This window comes from Emys orbicularis, chromosome 1, assembly GCF_028017835.1.
Source record: "Emys orbicularis isolate rEmyOrb1 chromosome 1, rEmyOrb1.hap1, whole genome shotgun sequence".
NCBI classification, from domain to species: Eukaryota; Metazoa; Chordata; order Testudines; family Emydidae; genus Emys; species Emys orbicularis.
In genome coordinates, this window is record NC_088683.1 from 128,829,655 (window position 1) to 128,849,253 (window position 19,599).

At 41.1% G+C, this 19,599-nt stretch overlaps 1 protein-coding gene across 3 annotated transcripts; it reads left to right on the forward strand.

Annotated features, from left to right (window-relative positions):
• The first annotated feature begins 126 nt into the window (after nt 1-126).
• On the forward strand, nt 127-17,810 carry FGFR1OP2 (FGFR1 oncogene partner 2). 3 transcript variants are annotated; one of them, XM_065404348.1, is made up of 6 exons: nt 127-288; nt 4,624-4,760; nt 6,917-7,034; nt 8,372-8,514; nt 11,684-11,797; nt 15,042-17,810. In XM_065404348.1, the coding sequence occupies exons 1-6, from the start codon at nt 285-287 to the stop codon at nt 15,177-15,179; spliced, it is 654 nt and encodes a 217-aa protein (XP_065260420.1). In that variant the 5' UTR covers nt 127-284; the 3' UTR covers nt 15,180-17,810. The 3 variants fall into 3 exon arrangements, with proteins under 3 accessions (XP_065260420.1, XP_065260427.1, XP_065260411.1); XM_065404355.1 differs by lacking the exon at nt 127-288 and adding an exon at nt 407-461; XM_065404339.1 differs by lacking the exon at nt 127-288 and adding an exon at nt 2,908-3,016.
• Nucleotides 17,811-19,599: the final 1,789 nt, after the last annotated feature.

Here is a 19,599-nt window from a genome sequence, read left to right on the forward strand (position 1 = left end):
CCTCTCGCGGGACTTCCCAAGGGGCTCGCAAGAGAAACTGACACTCTCGCGATATTTGGCTGTGGCACTTTACCACAAGCCGAGCAGGTGGAACGGGCTGGAAGTCTCGCGATATCTAGTCTCTATTCCCTCCAGCCTCTTCGTCCCGGCGGGTAGCTGTGGAGCGTCTCGCTCCCCCCTCATGGGGTCTCTCCTCGGCCTGGCGCCTCCCCCCGCACTCGCCGCGATTTGAAGCGGCGGCCTCCGCCCGCTCCCGGCGCCTAGCGCTGCCGGAGCCACCGGCTATGAGTGAGTCGGGGACCCCCCCTGACGCCGGGGGAGGGCTACAGGGAGCGGGGCTGGGGGCGCTGTGCTCTGCCGGGGGAGGAGGCGTTTGTGACGTTCGGGCGCCTGTGGCCGTGCCCGGTGAACGTTAGCCAGAGAGGGCCTCGTCCACCCGCGATACGTGCCGCTGTCGTGAGGTAACACTATCGGGCGCTGCCGCCCGCCTTCCTGTCCCGCCCAGCGCGCGACGCCGCGGCACCCAAACAGCCCTGTCGGGCACGCGCCTGTGTGGCAACTGGAGCCGTTCTCCTGCCGACGTCAGGCTGGGGCAGCCCGCCCTGGCCAAGCACCCCTGCACCCCCCCCCCCGCTCTCCTACGGCTACGGTCCCCAACACACCGCGGCATCGCTTAAATATTTTGCTGTCAGGCGCGGAGGGATTCGCGTGATAAATGTACAAAGGGGGATGGATGCTGCTCGCTCTGTGTTTTACAAGAGAGGTTGCGTGCAGTGCTCGCCCAGAGGTGCCTTTGCCTCTTTGCCCAAGCTCCGTATGGTAAAACTGTTCCGTGTTAGAAAATTAATCATCAAAAGGGAGAGAAATTAAGAGAAACAAACCGGGCAGAGAAGTTTTTAGCAGAGATGGAGACAGGCAGAAAGACACAGGAAGGTTATGTGTGTGTAGGGGGGTTGTATGTTTTTAAGGCAACTGAGTTTGATAAGATTCAAAGTAATTAGTTAACGACAGGAAGTGGCAAGAAGTGAGCATGTAGGTGGCTGTATTGCTGTGCTGTCAGAGCTGTTGATCTTGCTCTGTGCTAACCCTGACATTTCTGAAATCCCTGAAAAAGCCTGGCTTGACATATCCACTTGCCATTTAGATGCATTTCCTTGGGGGAGGAGGGAGGCTACTGTTCTTATAGAATCTAAGATTGTAAGTGTTAAGTTTATTGCCCTAATGGTTGCAAAGAAAACCTTCCAGATATATAGATTCAGTGATGTATTCCCAACTCTGTAGATAGACTGGTCACATCTCTGCTCAAGTTAAAAATGATTTTTCCAAAGCACAGCCCAAACTGCTGAGTAGAAAGTCTCATAAACTCTGTGGTGTAGGGATTATCCTTTTTTTTTTTTTTTTTTTTTTTTATGATTGTACAGTGCCCAGCCTAGTGGGTTCCTGGCTTAAGGTTCCAAGAATGTCAGTCTGTGTGTCACTCTGAAAACTAAAATGAATGTACAGTCAGTGTGACGTGATGGAAGCAGCTACAAGTATAGTTGAAAGTTCACTATGTTTAGAATCTCAACCAGGTTCAGTCTGTTACTGTCCAATTTTTACTTTCTCAGGCACTTTCAGCTGTTTTACACACGTGGCATTACAAATTGCTCCCACTAACATCAGAACTGGGAGTATTTTCTGCACCACCTGGGCTCCCACTATTTTTGGTGGGACATATGTTGCTGTATTTCTCCTGGACTTGCCCCTAAATGTCAGCTGTGCACAAAAAGTCCCCCAGAGCTATGTTTATGCAGGATGTGTGGTTTCATTTCACAGGCTTTCTTAAGTCATTCACTGTAATTCAGAACCTTGCTGGTTCTGCTACAAACAGGCTTTTTACTGCAATGTAGGAAGAGCAAAATTGATTATTTGCCTAGAAAGGTGCGTCAGCACTGAAAAGTCCAGTAATGGTGTAGTCGAATCAAAGTTAATGATATATAAGCTCCAATATAGACTGCAAAAAATGTGCTCACTGTAAGGTGTGAGGCTCCATTCACACCTGTGCTGGAAAATAAATTAAAGAACAATTTTTAAACTATCTAAATATGGTTCTGGCTAACCTTGCTTCTATCACAGTTTTGCCAGCCTGTGTGGCCAAACTTTTTGTGTTTGTTGTTGTAAGTGTTCTCACCTAGAAATAACAAGAACACAGATTTGAAGTGGGGGGAAAAACATATGAGCCAACTCTCCATTAATATTCATAAAAAAAAAAAAACTAATGTCAGCCCGATTAAGACAAAACAAATCAATCTGATTGTGTCTGGTAACCCACACAATTCTGAAGAATTTGGCTAGGTACTGCAAACGAAAAAGATTAACCCACAAGATTAACTGTTAAAGATGCACTTATTTCCTGTAAATGTTTGTAGTGTTAACAGCCATTTACAGCCAGCCTGCATCTGCCAGTTTTTAAGTGAAGCTTACTTGCTGAATAAACAAGCTTTTTTCCATTCTCTACCAATGGGATCCCTGAAAAGGCACCTGGCTACCTTTACATAAATACAAAAGTAAACATGTTTGTATATTACATGTTGTATTCAGGGCAGAGAGGGAGTCTCCGGTCAAATTAATCAAATTAAAACTTCTGTGTAACTTAAATAGATATCAAAATCTTTGCAGAATTAGATTTGCATCATATTCTTAAAATGCCGGAACACTGTTGAGCAATCATAAAATTATTCTCTTTTTTCCCCCCTCCTGATCGTAGTAAGGCAGGAATGGGGATGATTTTGCTTCACGTGTAAATGTTTGATTCATTGAATCATTCTCCCTCTTAACCAGCACACCCTGGACTAGTCTGTCAGAATAATCAGTAGTGAAATAGGGGCTTCATTAGGATCTGCTTAAAATCTTGGCTGTGATTTTTCAAAGGGGCTTAAGGGAGTTAAGCTCCCAACTCTTCTTGACTTTTTCAGGGAAGTTTGGCATCTAAATGATCTCTTGTGCTTTTGAAAATCTCCCCCTTGGCAAATGTTCGGTAAGCATGCTCAGAAGTTATTATTTTAATAGTTTATAATTTTCCCCAAGGCAAATAAAAGCCCTACTCTTCATTGAGGGCTACTATTATGCCGAGTTTCAAACTCTTGCTGTCTTTTTACTGTAGCTCTTTTTACTGCTCAAAAGCATGAGCAGGGTTTTTTTAATGGAAAAAGTGTGTGGGTTTTCCTCCATACTCTGAACTCAACAATGACTGAAGAGATTGCATCAAAATCTCCAAATAAGAAACCAAATATAATCTGAGTACCAAGACTAAGGGTATAAAATCTCATAAGGCCAATGTTTTTCAAATTTGAATATATACAGTTTTGCTACCTTAGCCATAGCGAGGGCCTGGTCACAGTGGCTGTAATGTTAGATCATGAAGTTTTAATTGATTTCTGTATGTTCATTTTGTGTCCTAAATTGATGTGTTACTCAGTTCAGTTAAAAAGTCCATATTTTGACGTGAGGAAAGTATACTGCATGCAGTGGTAGCTGGAGCCATTTTTAGACATAGATAAAAATAACCTATTCTGGACCTCCAAATTTTTCCCTGGGTGATTTCCTCTTGCCCAGTTAGTGGTCATCTCTACACTCAAGATTCATAAAAATGTACCTTTATTCCTAGCCTTTCAGCATCAGTTCTAGATTTCCCCCCCTCTCAAATACATCACTGGGACCTTAAAATATAGGGGGGGAATGACACAACTTTTTTTTTTTTTTTTAGCTTCAACACCATGATCTCTTCAGTAACCAAATTTAGAAATAATTTTTGATTTTCCTCTTTTCATATACACTTCCCAAAAAGGCTATTGCAAGTCACACCACTGTCTCTTCAACTCCTCCAGAATTCTGTCCTTCCTGCTTATCCTTCTTTGCAAGAAGTTGGTCCTCATGTCTCATATTGACTGCTGTAATACCTTCTGGAGGAACGAGCCAAAACAATAGTCCAAAATGAAGGTGCCAGCATCACCTTTCCCCTTATGCTCTGAACACATCTGCCCCTCTTTTCTTTGCTCTAGTTTTCCTTCTTGTTCCATATTAAATTCCAGCTATTCCACTTTCAGAATAGCGAATAACCTATGGTTCCATCTCTGCCCTGTCTTACTGAATTTTATGGGATAAATTTAAGTCTCAGAAACAGAACTCTCTGGATGTCCTTTGAACATAGTGTTCCAGTATTAAGATTGCCAGGAAATTAGCTGCAGTAATCTGGTTGAAGTGTAAATAAAGGGGAAAAGTGCTATTCCTGTATTTTTGATAGCCTTTAATTAGGTGTCTTTAATTTCAGTTAATGTGACATAACTTTTTGTAATTGCAAAAGTTTCAGCTCTTGGCTGTAGTGAATTTGGGGGATTAAAGGTGGTGAAGGAAATGGGGGCCTCAGGGTTCCATGGGGGATGCAGAGTTTCCTTGTTCCCCAGGAGAAAATAGTTCCTGCAATGTGAAGATGTTTCTCCTTATTTGGGGATGAGGGAAAGACTGTAACTGACTGCTTCTGAGTTAATGAAAACACATTTGATGTGTTTGAGGTATGACATGGTGGTGATACAGCTGCATGATAAATTGTCCTTGTTTTGGAAATAATTAAATTTATTTTTTTAGAAATGAGTTGCACAATTGAGAAAGCCCTAGCTGATGCTAAAGCACTAGTAGAGCGACTAAGAGAACATGACAACGCAGCAGAAGCTCTTATTGAACAGACTACAGCTCTCAACAAGCGGGTGGAAGCGATGAAGCAGGTTTCTTTTCCCATTTTGCTTACTCACTTAAAAAGACACTTTGAAAACCCTTCAAACATCGCTATTTAAAACTGGTTTAAATATTCTCGACTCCTACAGTATAGTGCATTATCTGTTTAATATCCAGGACCTCCTCTGGTGATCTCATGGGGATTGGGATGAAATCTATGATCCAGTAGGTCTCTTGTCTCTAGTAATTATGATTCTACAAACAAATTACTTGTCGGTTACTATGACCCCATCCTGCAAACATGTACATGCTTAAAGTTAAGCATGGTCCGGTGTCTGTAGGATTGGGTTTTATGATTTATTGTGGCACTTTCAGTGTCCATGTGCTGCTCTTCTATGAAGTAATTAAAAGTAGTTTAATATTTTTGCTTAATTTTGCACATCTCCGCTAATAAATTTTTGTATAGAGACTTACATAAGAACAATCTCTTGTTTTCCCTTGCGTGAGTATTCTCATCTCATCTTTAGATTTTCTTCTGTGACAAAGTAGCCTATTCAGCTTATTTTGAGTGGGTAAAAATTTCCTTTCTGCTGTTATATTAACCAATGGATATTACTAGATTCTGTGGGTGGGTCGGTGGTGATAAAGGCTGGGTGGTATCCATGTTTGGGAGACCCATCCTGTCATGTTAACAATTTCAGTAAAGTAGAAAAACTAATAAATGTGTTATCTTTATTTAAAGTTGTGAAGTAAATGTTGCATCTCAGGGGAATTATAATGGTCAGCAGAACCTTCAGACATAAGATTATTTGTTAAAAATTAGCTCTTGTTAATTAGGGTTACCATATTTGCACAATCAAAAAAGAGGACACGGGGGGGGGGGGAGGAGCCCCGCCCCTGCCCTGTCCCACCCCCATCCACTCCCTCCCACTTCCCACCCCCTGACTGCCCCCCTCAGAACCCCCAACCCCCCCCCTGCTGCTTGTCCCCTGACTACCCCCTCCTGGGACCCCTGCCACTAATTGCCCCCTAGGACCCCACCCCCTATCTAAGCCTCCCTGCTTCTTGTCCCCTGACTGCCCCCTCCTGAGAACCCCCCACCCTAACTGCTCCCCTAGGACCCTACCTGTCCCCTGACTGCCCCGACCCTTATCCACACCTCCACCCCATATTCACACCCCTGCCCCCAGACAGACCCCCGGGACTCCCATGCCCTATCCAACTGCTCCCTGCCCACTGACAGGACCCCCAGAACTCCCGACCCATCCAACCCCCTCTGCTCCCTGCCTGCCTCGATCCCTCTCCACACCCCTGCCCCCCTGACAGCCCCCCCCAGAACTCCCGACCCATCCAACCCCCCTCCCCCCCATCCCCTGACCAGGGCCGCCGCTCTGGGGCCTGAGCCGGGCCGGAGCCGCTGGGGTTGGGGCTGGCGCGCTCGGCCGGAACCGGGGCTGCCGCGCCGGGGCCGGCGCCGCTGGGGTCGGGGCCGGCGCGCTCGGCCGGAACCGGGGCCGCCGCCCTGGGGCCCGAGCCGGGCCGGAGCCGCTGGGGCTGGGCCGGCGCGCTCGGCCGGAACTGGGGCCAGTGCCCCGGGGCCCGAGCCGGAGCCGCTGGGGCCGGCCAGGGCCGGAGCCACTCGGCCGGGGCCGGACTGGGCTGCGCCGCGCCTCCCCGGAGCCCTCCTCCTCGTGTTCCCCCCCACCCCAGCTTACCTGCTGCTGCCCGCCTGCCCCTGCTTCTTTTCAGATTTCCTGCAAAGATCTGATTCGCGGGAAGCAGGTGAGGGGGAGGAGCAGGGGGGCGGAGCGTTGAGGGGAGGAGGGGGAAGACAGCTGCGGGGCCGGGGGCGTGCTAAGGCTGCAGGGGATGGAGGGAGCCGAGAAGGGGTTTTGGCTGCCGAGCAGCGCCGCTTTTCGATCTATAAATAGCTGACCGGGGGGAAATCCCGGACATTTTTAGAAATCCTCCCCAGACGGCTATTTATAGATCGAAAAGCCAGACATGTCCGGGGAAATCCGGACATATGGTAGCCCTATTGTTAATGGTCTTTAAATGATTGTTAATTAATAATAAGCAGTGTATCAAAAGGGCTATTTAATATTGGTCAGATTCCAACTTTGAAACTAGTCAGTCAGGACTAATACACCTGCTTGCCTTCATTTACACAAGTATTTTTTTTTTAAAATCTGTTTAATTCTACTAGTACCAAGAAGAAATTCAAGAGCTTAATGAGGTAGCAAGACATCGGCCTCGATCTACATTAGTAATGGGTATCCAGCAGGAAAACAGGCAGATCAGAGAACTGCAACAGGAAAATAAAGGTGAAGCTTAATATTTTCTTCTTTAAGGATCTGATCCTGCTCCATTGAAATTAGTGGGAGTTTTGTCATTGACTTCAATGGATGTAGGATCATATCCTAAGAAATTTTTCTTCTAATCTTAAATTCTTGTAGTACAGGGGTTCTCAAACTTCATTGCACCGCGACCCCCTTCCGACAACAAAAATTACTACACGACCCGAGGAGGGGGGACTGAAGCCTGAGCCCCATTGCTCCAGGCAGGAGGATCAAAGCTGAAGCCCAAGGGATTCAGCCCTGGGCAAGGGGCCTGTAACTTGAGCCCCACCACGCAGGCTAAAGCCCTCAGGCTTTGGCTTCAGTCCCGGGTCCCAGCAAGTCTAAGCCAGCCCTGGTGACCCCATTAAAATGGGGTCGGGACCCACTTTGGGGTCCCGACCCACAGTTTGAGAACTGCTGTTCTAGTATAATCAGTCATATACACTGGTTGTGTAGACATTTGGAGATTTGGCATCTTTATTACAATGGTGAACAAAAAAACAATTCAGGCATACTATTTTTCCTTTGAGATTTTTAAAATGTAGTTTTGCTGGTAATTTTCTATAGGTCTTATAGCTCTTATTTATCCTGTGACTTGACTATTATTCACTGTTACTATACAGAATATATCTATCTGTATATGTCTTACTGTTAAGAAAATAACTTATTTATGTACAGGGGAGGCTTCTATTTCTTTTAAAAAAATTAGTCTAATGAAATATCTTCTGACTTGATGGTTTTGGGGTACTCTAAACAAGGGGGCAGTTACAGATTCATATTCACCATTCTCTTGTCTCACATAGGAAGTTATCTACCCTTCTGTAGGGCACTAGAAACTCAAAGATCAGCCCTGCTTACTAAGTACAATTCCACTCCCTTTATTAATTTTGTAATGGTTAATTGCTTTGAGTCTTTGGTGCAAAAAAGCTTCGTTTTGGGAAAATTAACTGCTGGTGCTATATACTGAAGAATCACAAAATATTGTATCTCAAAACAAAGTTTTGCTCATGTTTAAAGTCAGACAAACTCTGCAGAGTTACAGATCAAAACAGTAACCTAAGTAACTTCCAGATGGACTCCGCACTGGGTGTTTTAAGTGGAGCACTAGGAGTGAGATCCTCACTCTTTTCTCTGACCACTTGACTTCAGTTAAAAGGGCTGGAGTAGCATAAAGGGACTCTATAGGTTCTGGCTGTGGGAGAACTTCTCAGCGCAAGTGCTATGCAGACTTTGTTTGGTGGTGTCTAAGAGCTTGTATTAGTTTTCTCAAATGAAGTATTTTTGCATGCAAGTCTTGAAGCAATTTTTAATTGTTTTGGTAGAACTACGTACATCTCTCGAAGAACATCAGTCTGCTTTGGAACTCATAATGAGCAAATACAGAGAGCAGATGTTTAGGCTGCTCATGGCCAGCAAAAAGGACGATCCAGGTATAATAACGAAGTTAAAAGAGCAACATTCCAAGGTAATTTTTTTTTTTTTAATTCTAACTTGTAGTCATGTGTCAATATAATAAGATAATTGAGCAAATGTCATTTTATATTAGAAAGTGCTTTAGCAATTCCCAAGTTTTATAGCATAGCCTAGTTATGGACAGGAAGCTTGTTCAAACTAACAGATCAATCTTACTAGATGCTTGTGATGTGTGCTTATGCATTTATCAAAGAGCATTTCATTACTACATTTCCATAATTCTCTTTTTCCTCTTGTAGACCTGGGGTGGGGGGGAAGGGAGAGGCAGCTGTGCCATATTGGACTTTTGGCTATCCTAGTCTCCAGTAATAATTTAGATCAGTTCAGTGTTCCAGCATGCACTTGTGACTTTAATGGCTTCTGTGATCAGTGCTGGGTCAATAAGGTAAGCCTTGTTTTATTCAATATTCAACCGCTTTTCTGAAGGTATTAAACTAGTTTTGAAAAAACTCTTGAGAGAACCTTCTGAATATTGAATAACCAGGCTTATATTTCTTCTCTTCTCCCACCCCTTCAGGCAGGCTTCCTGTTTCAGCACTAATCAGAGATGCTATGGAGTAACCAGTGCATTGTAGGATGTCTGAGTGGATCTGGAAGTTGTCCATATTGGGTGAGCTGCTTGATGATCCTGGAAAGCTAGAAGAGTAAAGGGTTACTAAAAGGCAATGTTTTTCTAACCTGCCATCAGTGGGATATATATGTAAGTGTGAGGCTATTCAGCTCCTAGTTAAAGCTAACCGATGTTATTTTGGTTCTTCACTTTTTTAATAGGCTTTGCCAGAAGGTGACAATGTTCAATTCATCTTTTTAAAGTAATTAATACATGTATTTAAATTGTACCTTTGTAAGATGGCACAATAAACTAAGTAACTTCACAGATAAATGCTGAGAATAAAACAGTGGGATATTCCCTCAGTTCACTTCTACTTGGAGTTTCCTGTTAACCTTTTGGGTTAAAAATCAGAAAAACTCCCTCTGTGGAAGAGAGAATTTCAAATAGAACGTACATTGATAGATACAATAGGAGTTAAAAAAATGTAGGTACTATAAAGTGAGTTTGTGTCTAGAAAAGTATGAAGAAGAAGCATTCAAAGAAACTGCATTTGTTTCAGTAACAGTTTAAGTCCTAAGCAAGGAAACTATACATCTCCCTCTGATTTATCCCAAGAGTATTTTGTTTGGGGAAAGTATTATTTTAGCAGAGACATTTCAGGGCCCTCTTGATCTTTTTGGTCCAACTCAATCCCATTTGGTATGTCTGTTGGGGAGACTTTAATGTGTCTAGATGCCTGGAATTTCACCATTTGTACTTCTTACTAGTCTGTATAGTCAGTAATGTTGGATAATCTTGAAGTGCAGTCTAAAAGCATCTATCTCTTATGGGCATTAAGAATATAATTACTCCAAATTTTGTGTCCAAGGAATTAACCTTGCTTTACCAGTGAACACTGTTCTACCAAGTGGCAACTGTTGGCACTTGTCTACTGAAGTTTTCCACATTGCTTTCTGCAATTGATTTTTTTTTTCAAACAGAAATTTGAAAATATTTATACCAGTATCATATATACCAGAAAAATATCTGTATGGTGTTAAGTAGTGAAAACTGGTCTAAATATGGTTTAGAAATATGCTCTGAATTTAAACTTGTCATGCAGTTTCCTGCTATGAACAATTTAATCTTAAACTTCCTAAAAACTGGTTTGACCATTTAAAAAAAAAAAAATTATTTTGCAGGCACTTGATCCTTACTGTGGATAGTGCCATATGGTAACTGTTAAAACAACCAAGTACTTCAAACAACAGAGCTATTGCAACTCAAACACTGGTTACTGCACACCTTTTAACTTTTTTTGTAATACTTTAATTTTAAAGTTTACATCCATATTAACATTGTAATGACTCTAAACTAAAGATTGAAATGTGTCCTTGTAACAACAAGGACTCCTCTTCATCAGTGCAGCTCAACGTGTCCATGAAGCACTTAATTATGGACTGGAGAGGAGGCAGTTGGCAGCAAATCAGAATGTACATTTTAAAATTGGGTTGTGTTCTCCCCCCCCCCCCCCTCCAGATCTTATTTAGTTTTACTTTACCTTTTTGAAAATAGTAAACAATAGAAGAATATTATTGTTGTGACCCACACCAAAAAAAGAAAATTCCAAATCTCTTGTAGCAGATGTCCTGAAGATCAGGCATATTTAGCAAGATCATGGGCTTTTTCAAGCCTCTGCAATACGTAGGCACAATGGGGCAAGCTAAAGATGGAATTAACTTTGTAACTTACTTATTAAAGCCGAAACATTATTTCAACTTCTTAAATAGTTACAACGCTTTTGATTTCACCTTCATTTTAATATAAACCCTCCTGGGATATACAAGGAATTCCTTTGTTTTGGGGAATCGTTTGAGCTTTGTTGTTTAACTAATATTTGGCTTTCAGATGCTCTTGAATGATTTTAGTGTAGCCATACTATTTTGATGTCATCAGATATACCAAGCAAAGCAGAATTTAAATGGAATACGTCAAAATCAATAGATGCAGAAAATGGTGTAGGTATATGGGTGACATGCATTCCTCTGGCTTGGTGTAGAAACAATTCCCCAGCATGGTGGGGGGAGATGACAATAGGGGACTAATCTTCCAGGTGAGGTGTAAAATAGAAAATTTTGACCAAAGAACAGATGTGTCTTTTAGTGGGCAGGCAAGATAACAAAGATTGATTAAAGTGCAAACATAGATGAAGGACACCTCATAAAAACTAGAAGTTGTCTGGACCATCCCACAAACAGAGATGGAAGTAGTAGATGTACTGCAAGGACTGTCAGGGATGAACAAGAGCAACGAAATCATTATTACCTCTGTAGGGATTATGTGGTCAGTTTTGGTGATACTGTAGCAAGCTTGATCCAGACTTCCACAGGCATGAGACTGAAGAAGAAGCCTTTTGCAAAGATAACTTTCTTCTTTTAAAAGTTTACTGGATAAATTGTCACAGTAATATTAGTTAACGTTGTGGGGCTTTTTTTACTGCTAGATCTAAATTATTGTAGAATTCAAACTTCTGATAGCTGGCACAGTAGTTAAAATGCAGTTAATGCTCACTTTTATTAATGCAGGAAAGAATATATTGGTAAAGCTTTTTATTTCACTTATGGTTTAGGATCTACAAGTGCATGTGGACCAAATTACAGAAATGGCAGCAGTAATGAGAAGTGCCATTGAAATTGATGAGCAGCAGGGTTGCAAAGAGCAGGAGCGTATTTTTCAGCTTGAAGTAAGTATTCCATCAAAGAAGCTATGGCAGCCACAAGGTTTTCTCTTCCCACCTCCACCGCTAAAGTGTTATCACATTTTGAAATAAAATTACAATGTAGCATGTATTTTTAAAGCAGAGGAACTTTCTAGCTTTGAAATGCTCTCTTGCTCAACATTACAAGGGTTTGCTCAAACTTAAAGCTATCTCTTTATTTGACCACCTATTATATATCTATTTTTTTAATCTACATCCCTTTTTTGGCATTAAACATATTTATTTTGCTTGGCCCATCTCCTCTCTCTATCCACTTTTAGTCATGGTGACAGAAGCAAGTACTTGAAGTGCAGAGTTGCTGAAATAAGTGTTTATATGAGAATTGGGCTACATACTATCTACATATTATGCCTAGGCTTAATTGAGTGCATTGGGACCACGCTCAGCTTTTATGTCAGTGGAATTAGCCTTTAATACATTATTTCCTTTTCCTTGCCCCCCCCCTTTTCCCCTCTATTTATTCTTCTAGTTGCACTACTTGGCCACTGTGAAAATTCCTTGTTGCTGTCCTGGTATGATAAATTGGGAATATGCCTGTTCAGTTTATGAATTGTGTGAGATTGTGAAGCCTATATTTGTGTCAGGCTGCAAACTCTCTATTTTGAAAATGCAGCCTTTTGCTTTCTCTGTGGTCTGCCTGCCTCCATGTAGGGTTGCAAATTCCAAAGGCTGGTGGCAAAACAAAAATAGAGAGTAGTTGTCTCAAGTACCCACTCACTGGAAATCTAGTCACTCTAGACAAGAGACTGGTCTCTGCCCTGAAGAACTGCTTTAGCAGGTGGGAAGTGACTTTGTGCTCCTATAGGGAAGCTGGCATGAGTGTCACCTGACAGATGGTGAAGGTTTTAAAAGACCACAGGCTGGTCTCTGCTTGGGGGCTGTTTTCTGCAGTCTTTCCTTGTGACAGCATGCATGAGGCAGGGGATACCCTGCCCACCTTGCAGAACACAGATTATTCTTCAACAACTTCCAACAGAAAGGTGAGCTAGTGAGAGAGATTGTTGTTAAGATGTTTTATTATTTTCCATGGTCTGTTTTCTCCTGTGCTTTACAGGATTAAGTATAAAAGAGGATAAAGGTGTTGGACAAGGGGTGGGCAAAATACGGCCCGTGGGCCAGATCCGGCCCGTCTAACATTTCTTTCCAGCTCGCCATGACTAACATTTCTGTCCGGCCTCCTCTGCCCCCTTGCGATCTCTGAGTCCGGGCCGCTAAAAGTCCCGCTGCGCAGTGGGGAGCTCAGGCAGGCTGCATGCCTGCCGTGGCCCTATGCCACTCCTGGAAGCGGCTGGCTGCTGCTGGCATATCTCTGCGCGCTGCCTCCGCTCCCAACGCCGTCCTCACAGCTCCCATTGGCTGGAAACTGGCCAATGGGAGCTGCAGGGGTGGCGCTTGCGAGCGCGGGCAGTGCATGGAAATGTGCCAGCAGCAGCTGGCCGCAGCCGCTTCCGGGAGCGGTGTGGGGCCATGGCATGTGGGCAGCCTGCCTGAGTCCTGCTGCGCCACCGCCAGGAGCCACCTGTGGTAAGCGTCTCCCGGCCAGAGCCTGCACCTCGCACCCTCTCCTGCACTCCAACCCCCTGTCCCAGGTCCTACAACCAAACTCCCTCCCAGACCCCGCACTCCCTCCATTAATATAGTAGAAACGTGCGGCCTGTGACGACGTACCAAAATTAGTGAAGTGGCCCTCCTGCGAAAATTATTGCTCACCCCTGTGTTAGACTGTACAAAGTGTAAACTGTAAGTGTGTATGCATCACAACTGCTGCACTGTAAACTGGAGGCTTCACACCTTTTGGGTGGCATTCTGGGAAAGGGGTGGGTTTAAGTGCAGGGGAGTCAGTGCTGAGCTAAGAAGGGGTAGGTGGCTGGATAGTGGGTTCACACTCAGAAGGGGTGCCAGTTAGAAGAGAGATGCCCTGAGATTGGGGCAGTGGCTGAACTCCACTCAGGCTCCAGAAGCTTAACACACCCCAGGGGATCCAGAGCATAAAGGCCTGGGTTCCTCACATCAGTTCTGGGCACTCACTAGATTCTGAGAGACACTTGTCCAAATATTTTCCTTGGCTCCAGTTGTCTACCTTGACTTCTAATCTGTCTCCTTAGATGCTATATTCTCTGCAACAGTGTCCAGACTAGAGAGAGCCTTACCAGTGGCACTTCTTTGTGCCCTTTACAGAATGCTATGCTATTCAGCTTAATTAAAGATCTGTATGAACCATTCAAATAACTGTTTTCAACATTCATCACCTCCAACCATGAAGTCTGCAAAGCCAGTAATTTTGAAGAAGAAAGCTTAATCTTCTCTACTCTTATTGCCATTTTAATCCCGCATGGCAAAGGATGCTTTGCATTCTTGGTTTTCAGTCTCCGCTTCTGTTCTATGTAAATTTTCCGATCCTGTTGTTCCCATCATATTAGTGCCACCCAAAACAACCTCATCTCATGACAAAATTATCAAAATGTAATATGTTATTGAATTAGCTTGATCTAATTTATTTTTATGCTCCTATTTGCATTATGCTCTATTTGGACAATAAGACTAGTCAGTTTTGCTCTGTTTCCAACTCTTGTGATTTTTTTCATGAGTCCTGCAATAGGATGTTTTATGTAAAGTTCCAGCTCCTAGAGAAATGATTGAGGGTTTCAGCTTTCATTTTTAAACAATTAAATTTTTAGCCCTCATGGTTGTAGACAAAAGCTTTAAAAATGTGACAGGAGTGTATCCTGAAGGTTCAGAAACTAGAAGGCAAATAGCCTCCAACCCACATGCATGTCTTTGTCTTAAAAAACATTTTTTAAAAATATTTTTGGGATCGCTTTTTGAATGTTTAGGGTAGGCAGTGCAGCTTTCTGGTTATGTGCTTGCACAATGCTTTGCCACAGAGAAATGTTTTAAATAAGTGTTTTGCCATTGGGGATGAGGGGGGGGAAATCTTAACTTAGCTTAAATTTAAGCTTTGTTTAAAAAAAATCTTCTTCCTTTGAACGCTTTTCTTGATACTGAAGATATCTGTTCAGTACAACAAAAAATAGAACTAAATACTCCCTCCCTCTCAAATCACAGGTTAATGTAAGACTACTTTCTTCCTCTTCCATCCCAAACAATTAATCTCCTCCCCAAATAGATCTTATTTTCATTTTCTTTGTCCTGATTTCCACCGGGAATTATTTTAAGTGTCTCTTTTTTTTATTTTGGCATGGTCTAGCAAGAAAACAACGGCCTGAGGGAAATCCTTCAGATCACCAGAGAATCATTCCTGAATCTCAAGAAAGATGATGTATCGGAGAGTACATCTCTGTCAGCATTAGTAACGAGCAGTGATCTGAGCCTGAGGAAGAGCTGAAGATTCTGTGAAGTCAGCAAACTTTGTTGCACATTTAACAGCTTAGGGTATCAGGGTTCACTTGTCAAGCATTTGTTACTGAATAGGGCACCAGAAAGCTCCTGTATCTTAAATCAGACTTCAGGTTAATGCTTTATACAGTGTACAGTATATCAAGGTTTTTAGCACCAGATTAGTTGATTGCCATAGACCTAACTCTTGTAGGAAATTGCTTCTCAATGCAGTTGTGGAATTGGAGATTTTGTATTAATCCATTCAAAACAAATGACAAGCTAAACATTCACATATAGAAAATGTGTATAAACTACTGATCATAAAAAGGACACCTGCCTAAATAACCTGACACTTGAAATCAGTCTCCTTGGCCAAGAGTAGTTAAAGTAACAGGTAGACCCTATGTACTATCCATGTTGCTGTTTGTCTTTTAACAAATTTTATAGTCAAAACTACCTTTCACAACAGGAATTGGTAATACTAAGGGCCTAATCCAATTCCTGGTTGAAGTCAGTGGAAACACAGACCTCTTGAAGAATCCCTGTTCAAAATATGATCATCACTTGCATTTGGTATGACAGTTAGGAAATAGCTAATTTAAAATGACACGTCTTGTTATTCCTAATGCTGTTAATCTTTATCAGCACTCAGCTGTAAACCAACTTGTAAATAATATTTAATATTAGAAGGTACTTTCTGTAGGTATCCACAGTATGTTCTGCTCATATGTATGTGCAGTTCTAAATACTTCTGTTAAAGTATTTTGCAGATACTGAATCTATTTTTAAATTGTTTCAGTAACATTAAAAGAGCTGCTCCCATCTTGCTCAGTTCTTTATGTAGCCAGTCACCTTTAGAGAGGGGAAAGGGTTCAGACTTTTGTTTCAAAACTGTAGAGGACTAGGTTGGTCTGTTTCTAGTCTGTAATTCGATGTTTGTTCATCACAACGTGGGAAGCAGCAGTTGGGAGACACCCAAACTGAAGTAGCTGAAATAAGGTATACTGAAAGAACCATTAGAGGAAGTTGGCACTCTAGCAGGCTCTAATAGTGCTATTAATCCCTCACTTTCATGAGGTACTAAAAATGTTTTTAAAGTTTGCTTCAACTCCATTTATAGATTGAGTTGTGCTTTTAACATGCTTCACTGAGCAAAATAGGGCCAGTTCTTTAAGTCCTGAGGCAAATGCAGAAATGAAAAGTTGGCACTTCCCAATTAAACTGTTGGAATCACACTAGATGGGCTACATGTGCTGCAATATGTAAGTGTGAAGTGAAAAGCTGAGGAAATAACTCTTGCATTGCTTTTGTCCTTTTTGAGTGTAAATTTGACAAATTGCTTCCCTGAATAAGAAAAGGAGGTAAAAACCCTCAATTGATGTGTGGCTTCCTTTACATATTTTTTTGTCTGGCATGTAAAACAATTCATAATTTAAAGTAAATCTTCAAATATGTATAGTAAAAGCCTTCACCAAAAATTGTTATACACACAAGCACTAGCCAAATCTGAATACTTTGGCAGCTCAAACTTTCACATAGCAAAAGTTGTTTGAATCCTATTGCTCTGCTACTCAAGCTTCATTTGATAAATCAGATTAAATACTGTAAATGTAAACCAATATTTTTTTCAAATTAAAAAAACCCAAAACTCTTGAGCCCTTGTAGGCTAAAACGTATCATGGTATAAATGTCTAAGACTGAATTATTAGCCTGTGGAAAAACTTGGGTTTATAAAGTTACTGATTGAACCATTGGTATAGAGATGCTACTAATTCCCACTATAATTCACATAGTAACTTCCCCTCCCTTGAAGCAAAAGATTAAGTCAAATATTAAAAGTAATTAATCTGTATGAACTTGCTTGGTGAAGACTGTAAATATGCAAGTTAGTCATTGGAATAACTGAACTGCTCCTATGGAAGTGATAAAAGGCATTGTAATGATGAGAACTCAGACAACTGTGGATTGAGTTCTCCAAACTTTCCAAGGAATCTTGCTTTTTACAAAATAAGTTCATAAAAATTATTGAAAAGATCACTCGTTCTGTTTCTTGACAGTGACTACACAATCAGCATCTTATCTTTTGGTTTAGGAACTTAGAAAAAACTGCATGTTATAGAATGCCTCTTTATTGCATCAGCCTTGGAAAGATTTTATTTCCATTTGAGAGCTGTAAAAAATGACAATTTCCCTTTAGCCATTACTGACTGGTGTCCAAAGACATCTTAAATTTTATCTTGAACACATTTTATATTTTTTAAAATGTAATTTCCTAGCTTGTATAACAGAGGAAGCTGTTAGTCTGTGGCAATTCCTTAAGGTTGCTCTATTATGAAACAATGCTTGATTAGTGCTTCTTTGTAAATACAAAACATGATTTTAATTTATCTATTCCTAATCTTCACCTACATGTATTGATATTTCTCTCCATCCATCCCCCAAACAAACTCAATTTTAGGGTTTTAAATATATTTCACATTGTGTGGAGTGACTACTTTGCATCACATACCCACTATTTTTGTAATGCAGATGCTTGAAGTGAACATACGGCTGGGAATGTGTATTGTACAGTAAATTTATTTTATGAATAAAGATGACTGAAAATGTAGATGGCTTAATGATTAAAGCAACATTCTTGAATGGTACGTTTTGCTAATTAGCATGCTTAGTATTTTATATTTATAGAAAAGATGTCCAATTGGTGGGGTCGTGGCCTTCCCTGAACTTCCTTTAAATGTTAAGGAGGCAGGTTTTCTTGTAAAGTGACAAGGAACTAAAATTTGAAAATCAAATGTACTTTTCACTTAATCTCTGTAGACTCTGGTCAGTTTGGACAAGTAACTGCTTAGTCACTTTTAAAGGTTGTCATGCAGCTTTCAAACCAAGTATTACAGGAGTTTGCTAATACAGAACACTTTACAAAATTCATTTTTCTTAAATTTTGAAAACACTTTGTTAAAATCTGACTTTTCCTTCAGGGTTTAAAAAAAATTTAAATCAGCATTCAGGTTGCTACTTCTGAGTATTAACTCACATATATAATAAAGTTGGGTGATTACTAGAGCTGTTGATTAATTGCAGTTAATTCACACAATTAACTAAAATGTAATTGATTAAAAAAATTGGTTTTAATCAGTGTTAAATATTGGATGTTTTCTACATTTTCAAATATTGACTTCAATTACAACACAGAATAAAGTGTACAGTACTCACTTTATTACAAATACTTGCACTTGTAAAAATAAATAGTATTTCAATTCATCTCATACAAGTTACATAACTGCACTCAAACATGTAAAACTTCAGAGCTGACAAGTCCAATCAGTCCTACTTCTTGTTCAGCCAATCGCTAAGACAGATGCATTTGTTTACATTTACAGGAGATAATGCTGCCTGCTTCTTATTTACAATGTCAGCTGAAAGTGAGAACAGGCATTTACATAGCACTTTTGTAGCCACAATTGCAAGGTATGTGTGCCAGATATGCTAAACATTCATATGCCCCTTCATGCTTCAGCCCCCATTCCAGAGCTCATGCTTCCATGCTGATGACACTCATTTAAAAAAAAAAAAAAAAAAAAGAGAGTTAAATAATTGGTGACACAATTCTCCCCCAGGGAGTTTGATGTCTCCTGCTCTGATTTACTCACATTCTGCCATATATTTCATGTATAGCAGTCTCAGATGATGACCTAGCACATGTTCATTTTAAGAACACTTTCACAGCAGATTTGACAAAATACAAAGAAGGTACCAATGTGAGATTTCTAAAGATAGCTACAGCACTTGACCCAAGGTTTAAGAATCTGAAGTGCCTTCTAAAGTCTGAGCAGGACAAGGTGTAGAACATGCTTTCAGAAGTCTTAAAAGAGCAACACACTAATGTGGAAACTACAGAACACCAAAAGAGAAAATCAACCTGCTAGTGGCATCTGAGTCAAATGATGAAAATTGACATGCATCAGGGCTCACTGCTTTAGATTATCAGGAAGAAGAAGTCATCATCAGCAAGGACACATGTCCTCTGGAATGGTGGTTCAAGCATGAAGAGACATAGGAATCTTTAGTGCATCTGGCATATAAATATCTTGACACTGGCTACAACAGTGCCATGTGAATGCCTGTTCTCACTTTCAGGTGATATTGTAAACAACAAGTAGGCAGCATTATCTTCTGCAAATGTAAACAAATGTGTTTGAGCAATTGGCTGTACAAGACGTGTAGGCTGTAAAGTTTTACATTCAAATATAAAAATGCTTTTTTTGTACATAATTCTACATTTGTAAATTCAATTTTCATGATAGATTGAACTGCTGTACTTGTATTAGGTGAATTGAAAAATACTTGTTTTACACAGTACAAATATTTAATCAAAAATATAAAGTGAGCACTGTACACTTTGTATTGTGTTATAACTGAAATCAATA

Excerpts from the sequence above, each read along its gene's own strand:
- FGFR1OP2 (XM_065404339.1), top strand. Across the intron at positions 8,515-11,683 it reads TAAAAGAGCAACATTCCAAG|GATCTACAAGTGCATGTGGA; the intron begins GTAATTTTTTTT and ends CTTATGGTTTAG. Across the intron at positions 11,798-15,041 it reads AGCGTATTTTTCAGCTTGAA|CAAGAAAACAACGGCCTGAG; the intron begins GTAAGTATTCCA and ends GGCATGGTCTAG.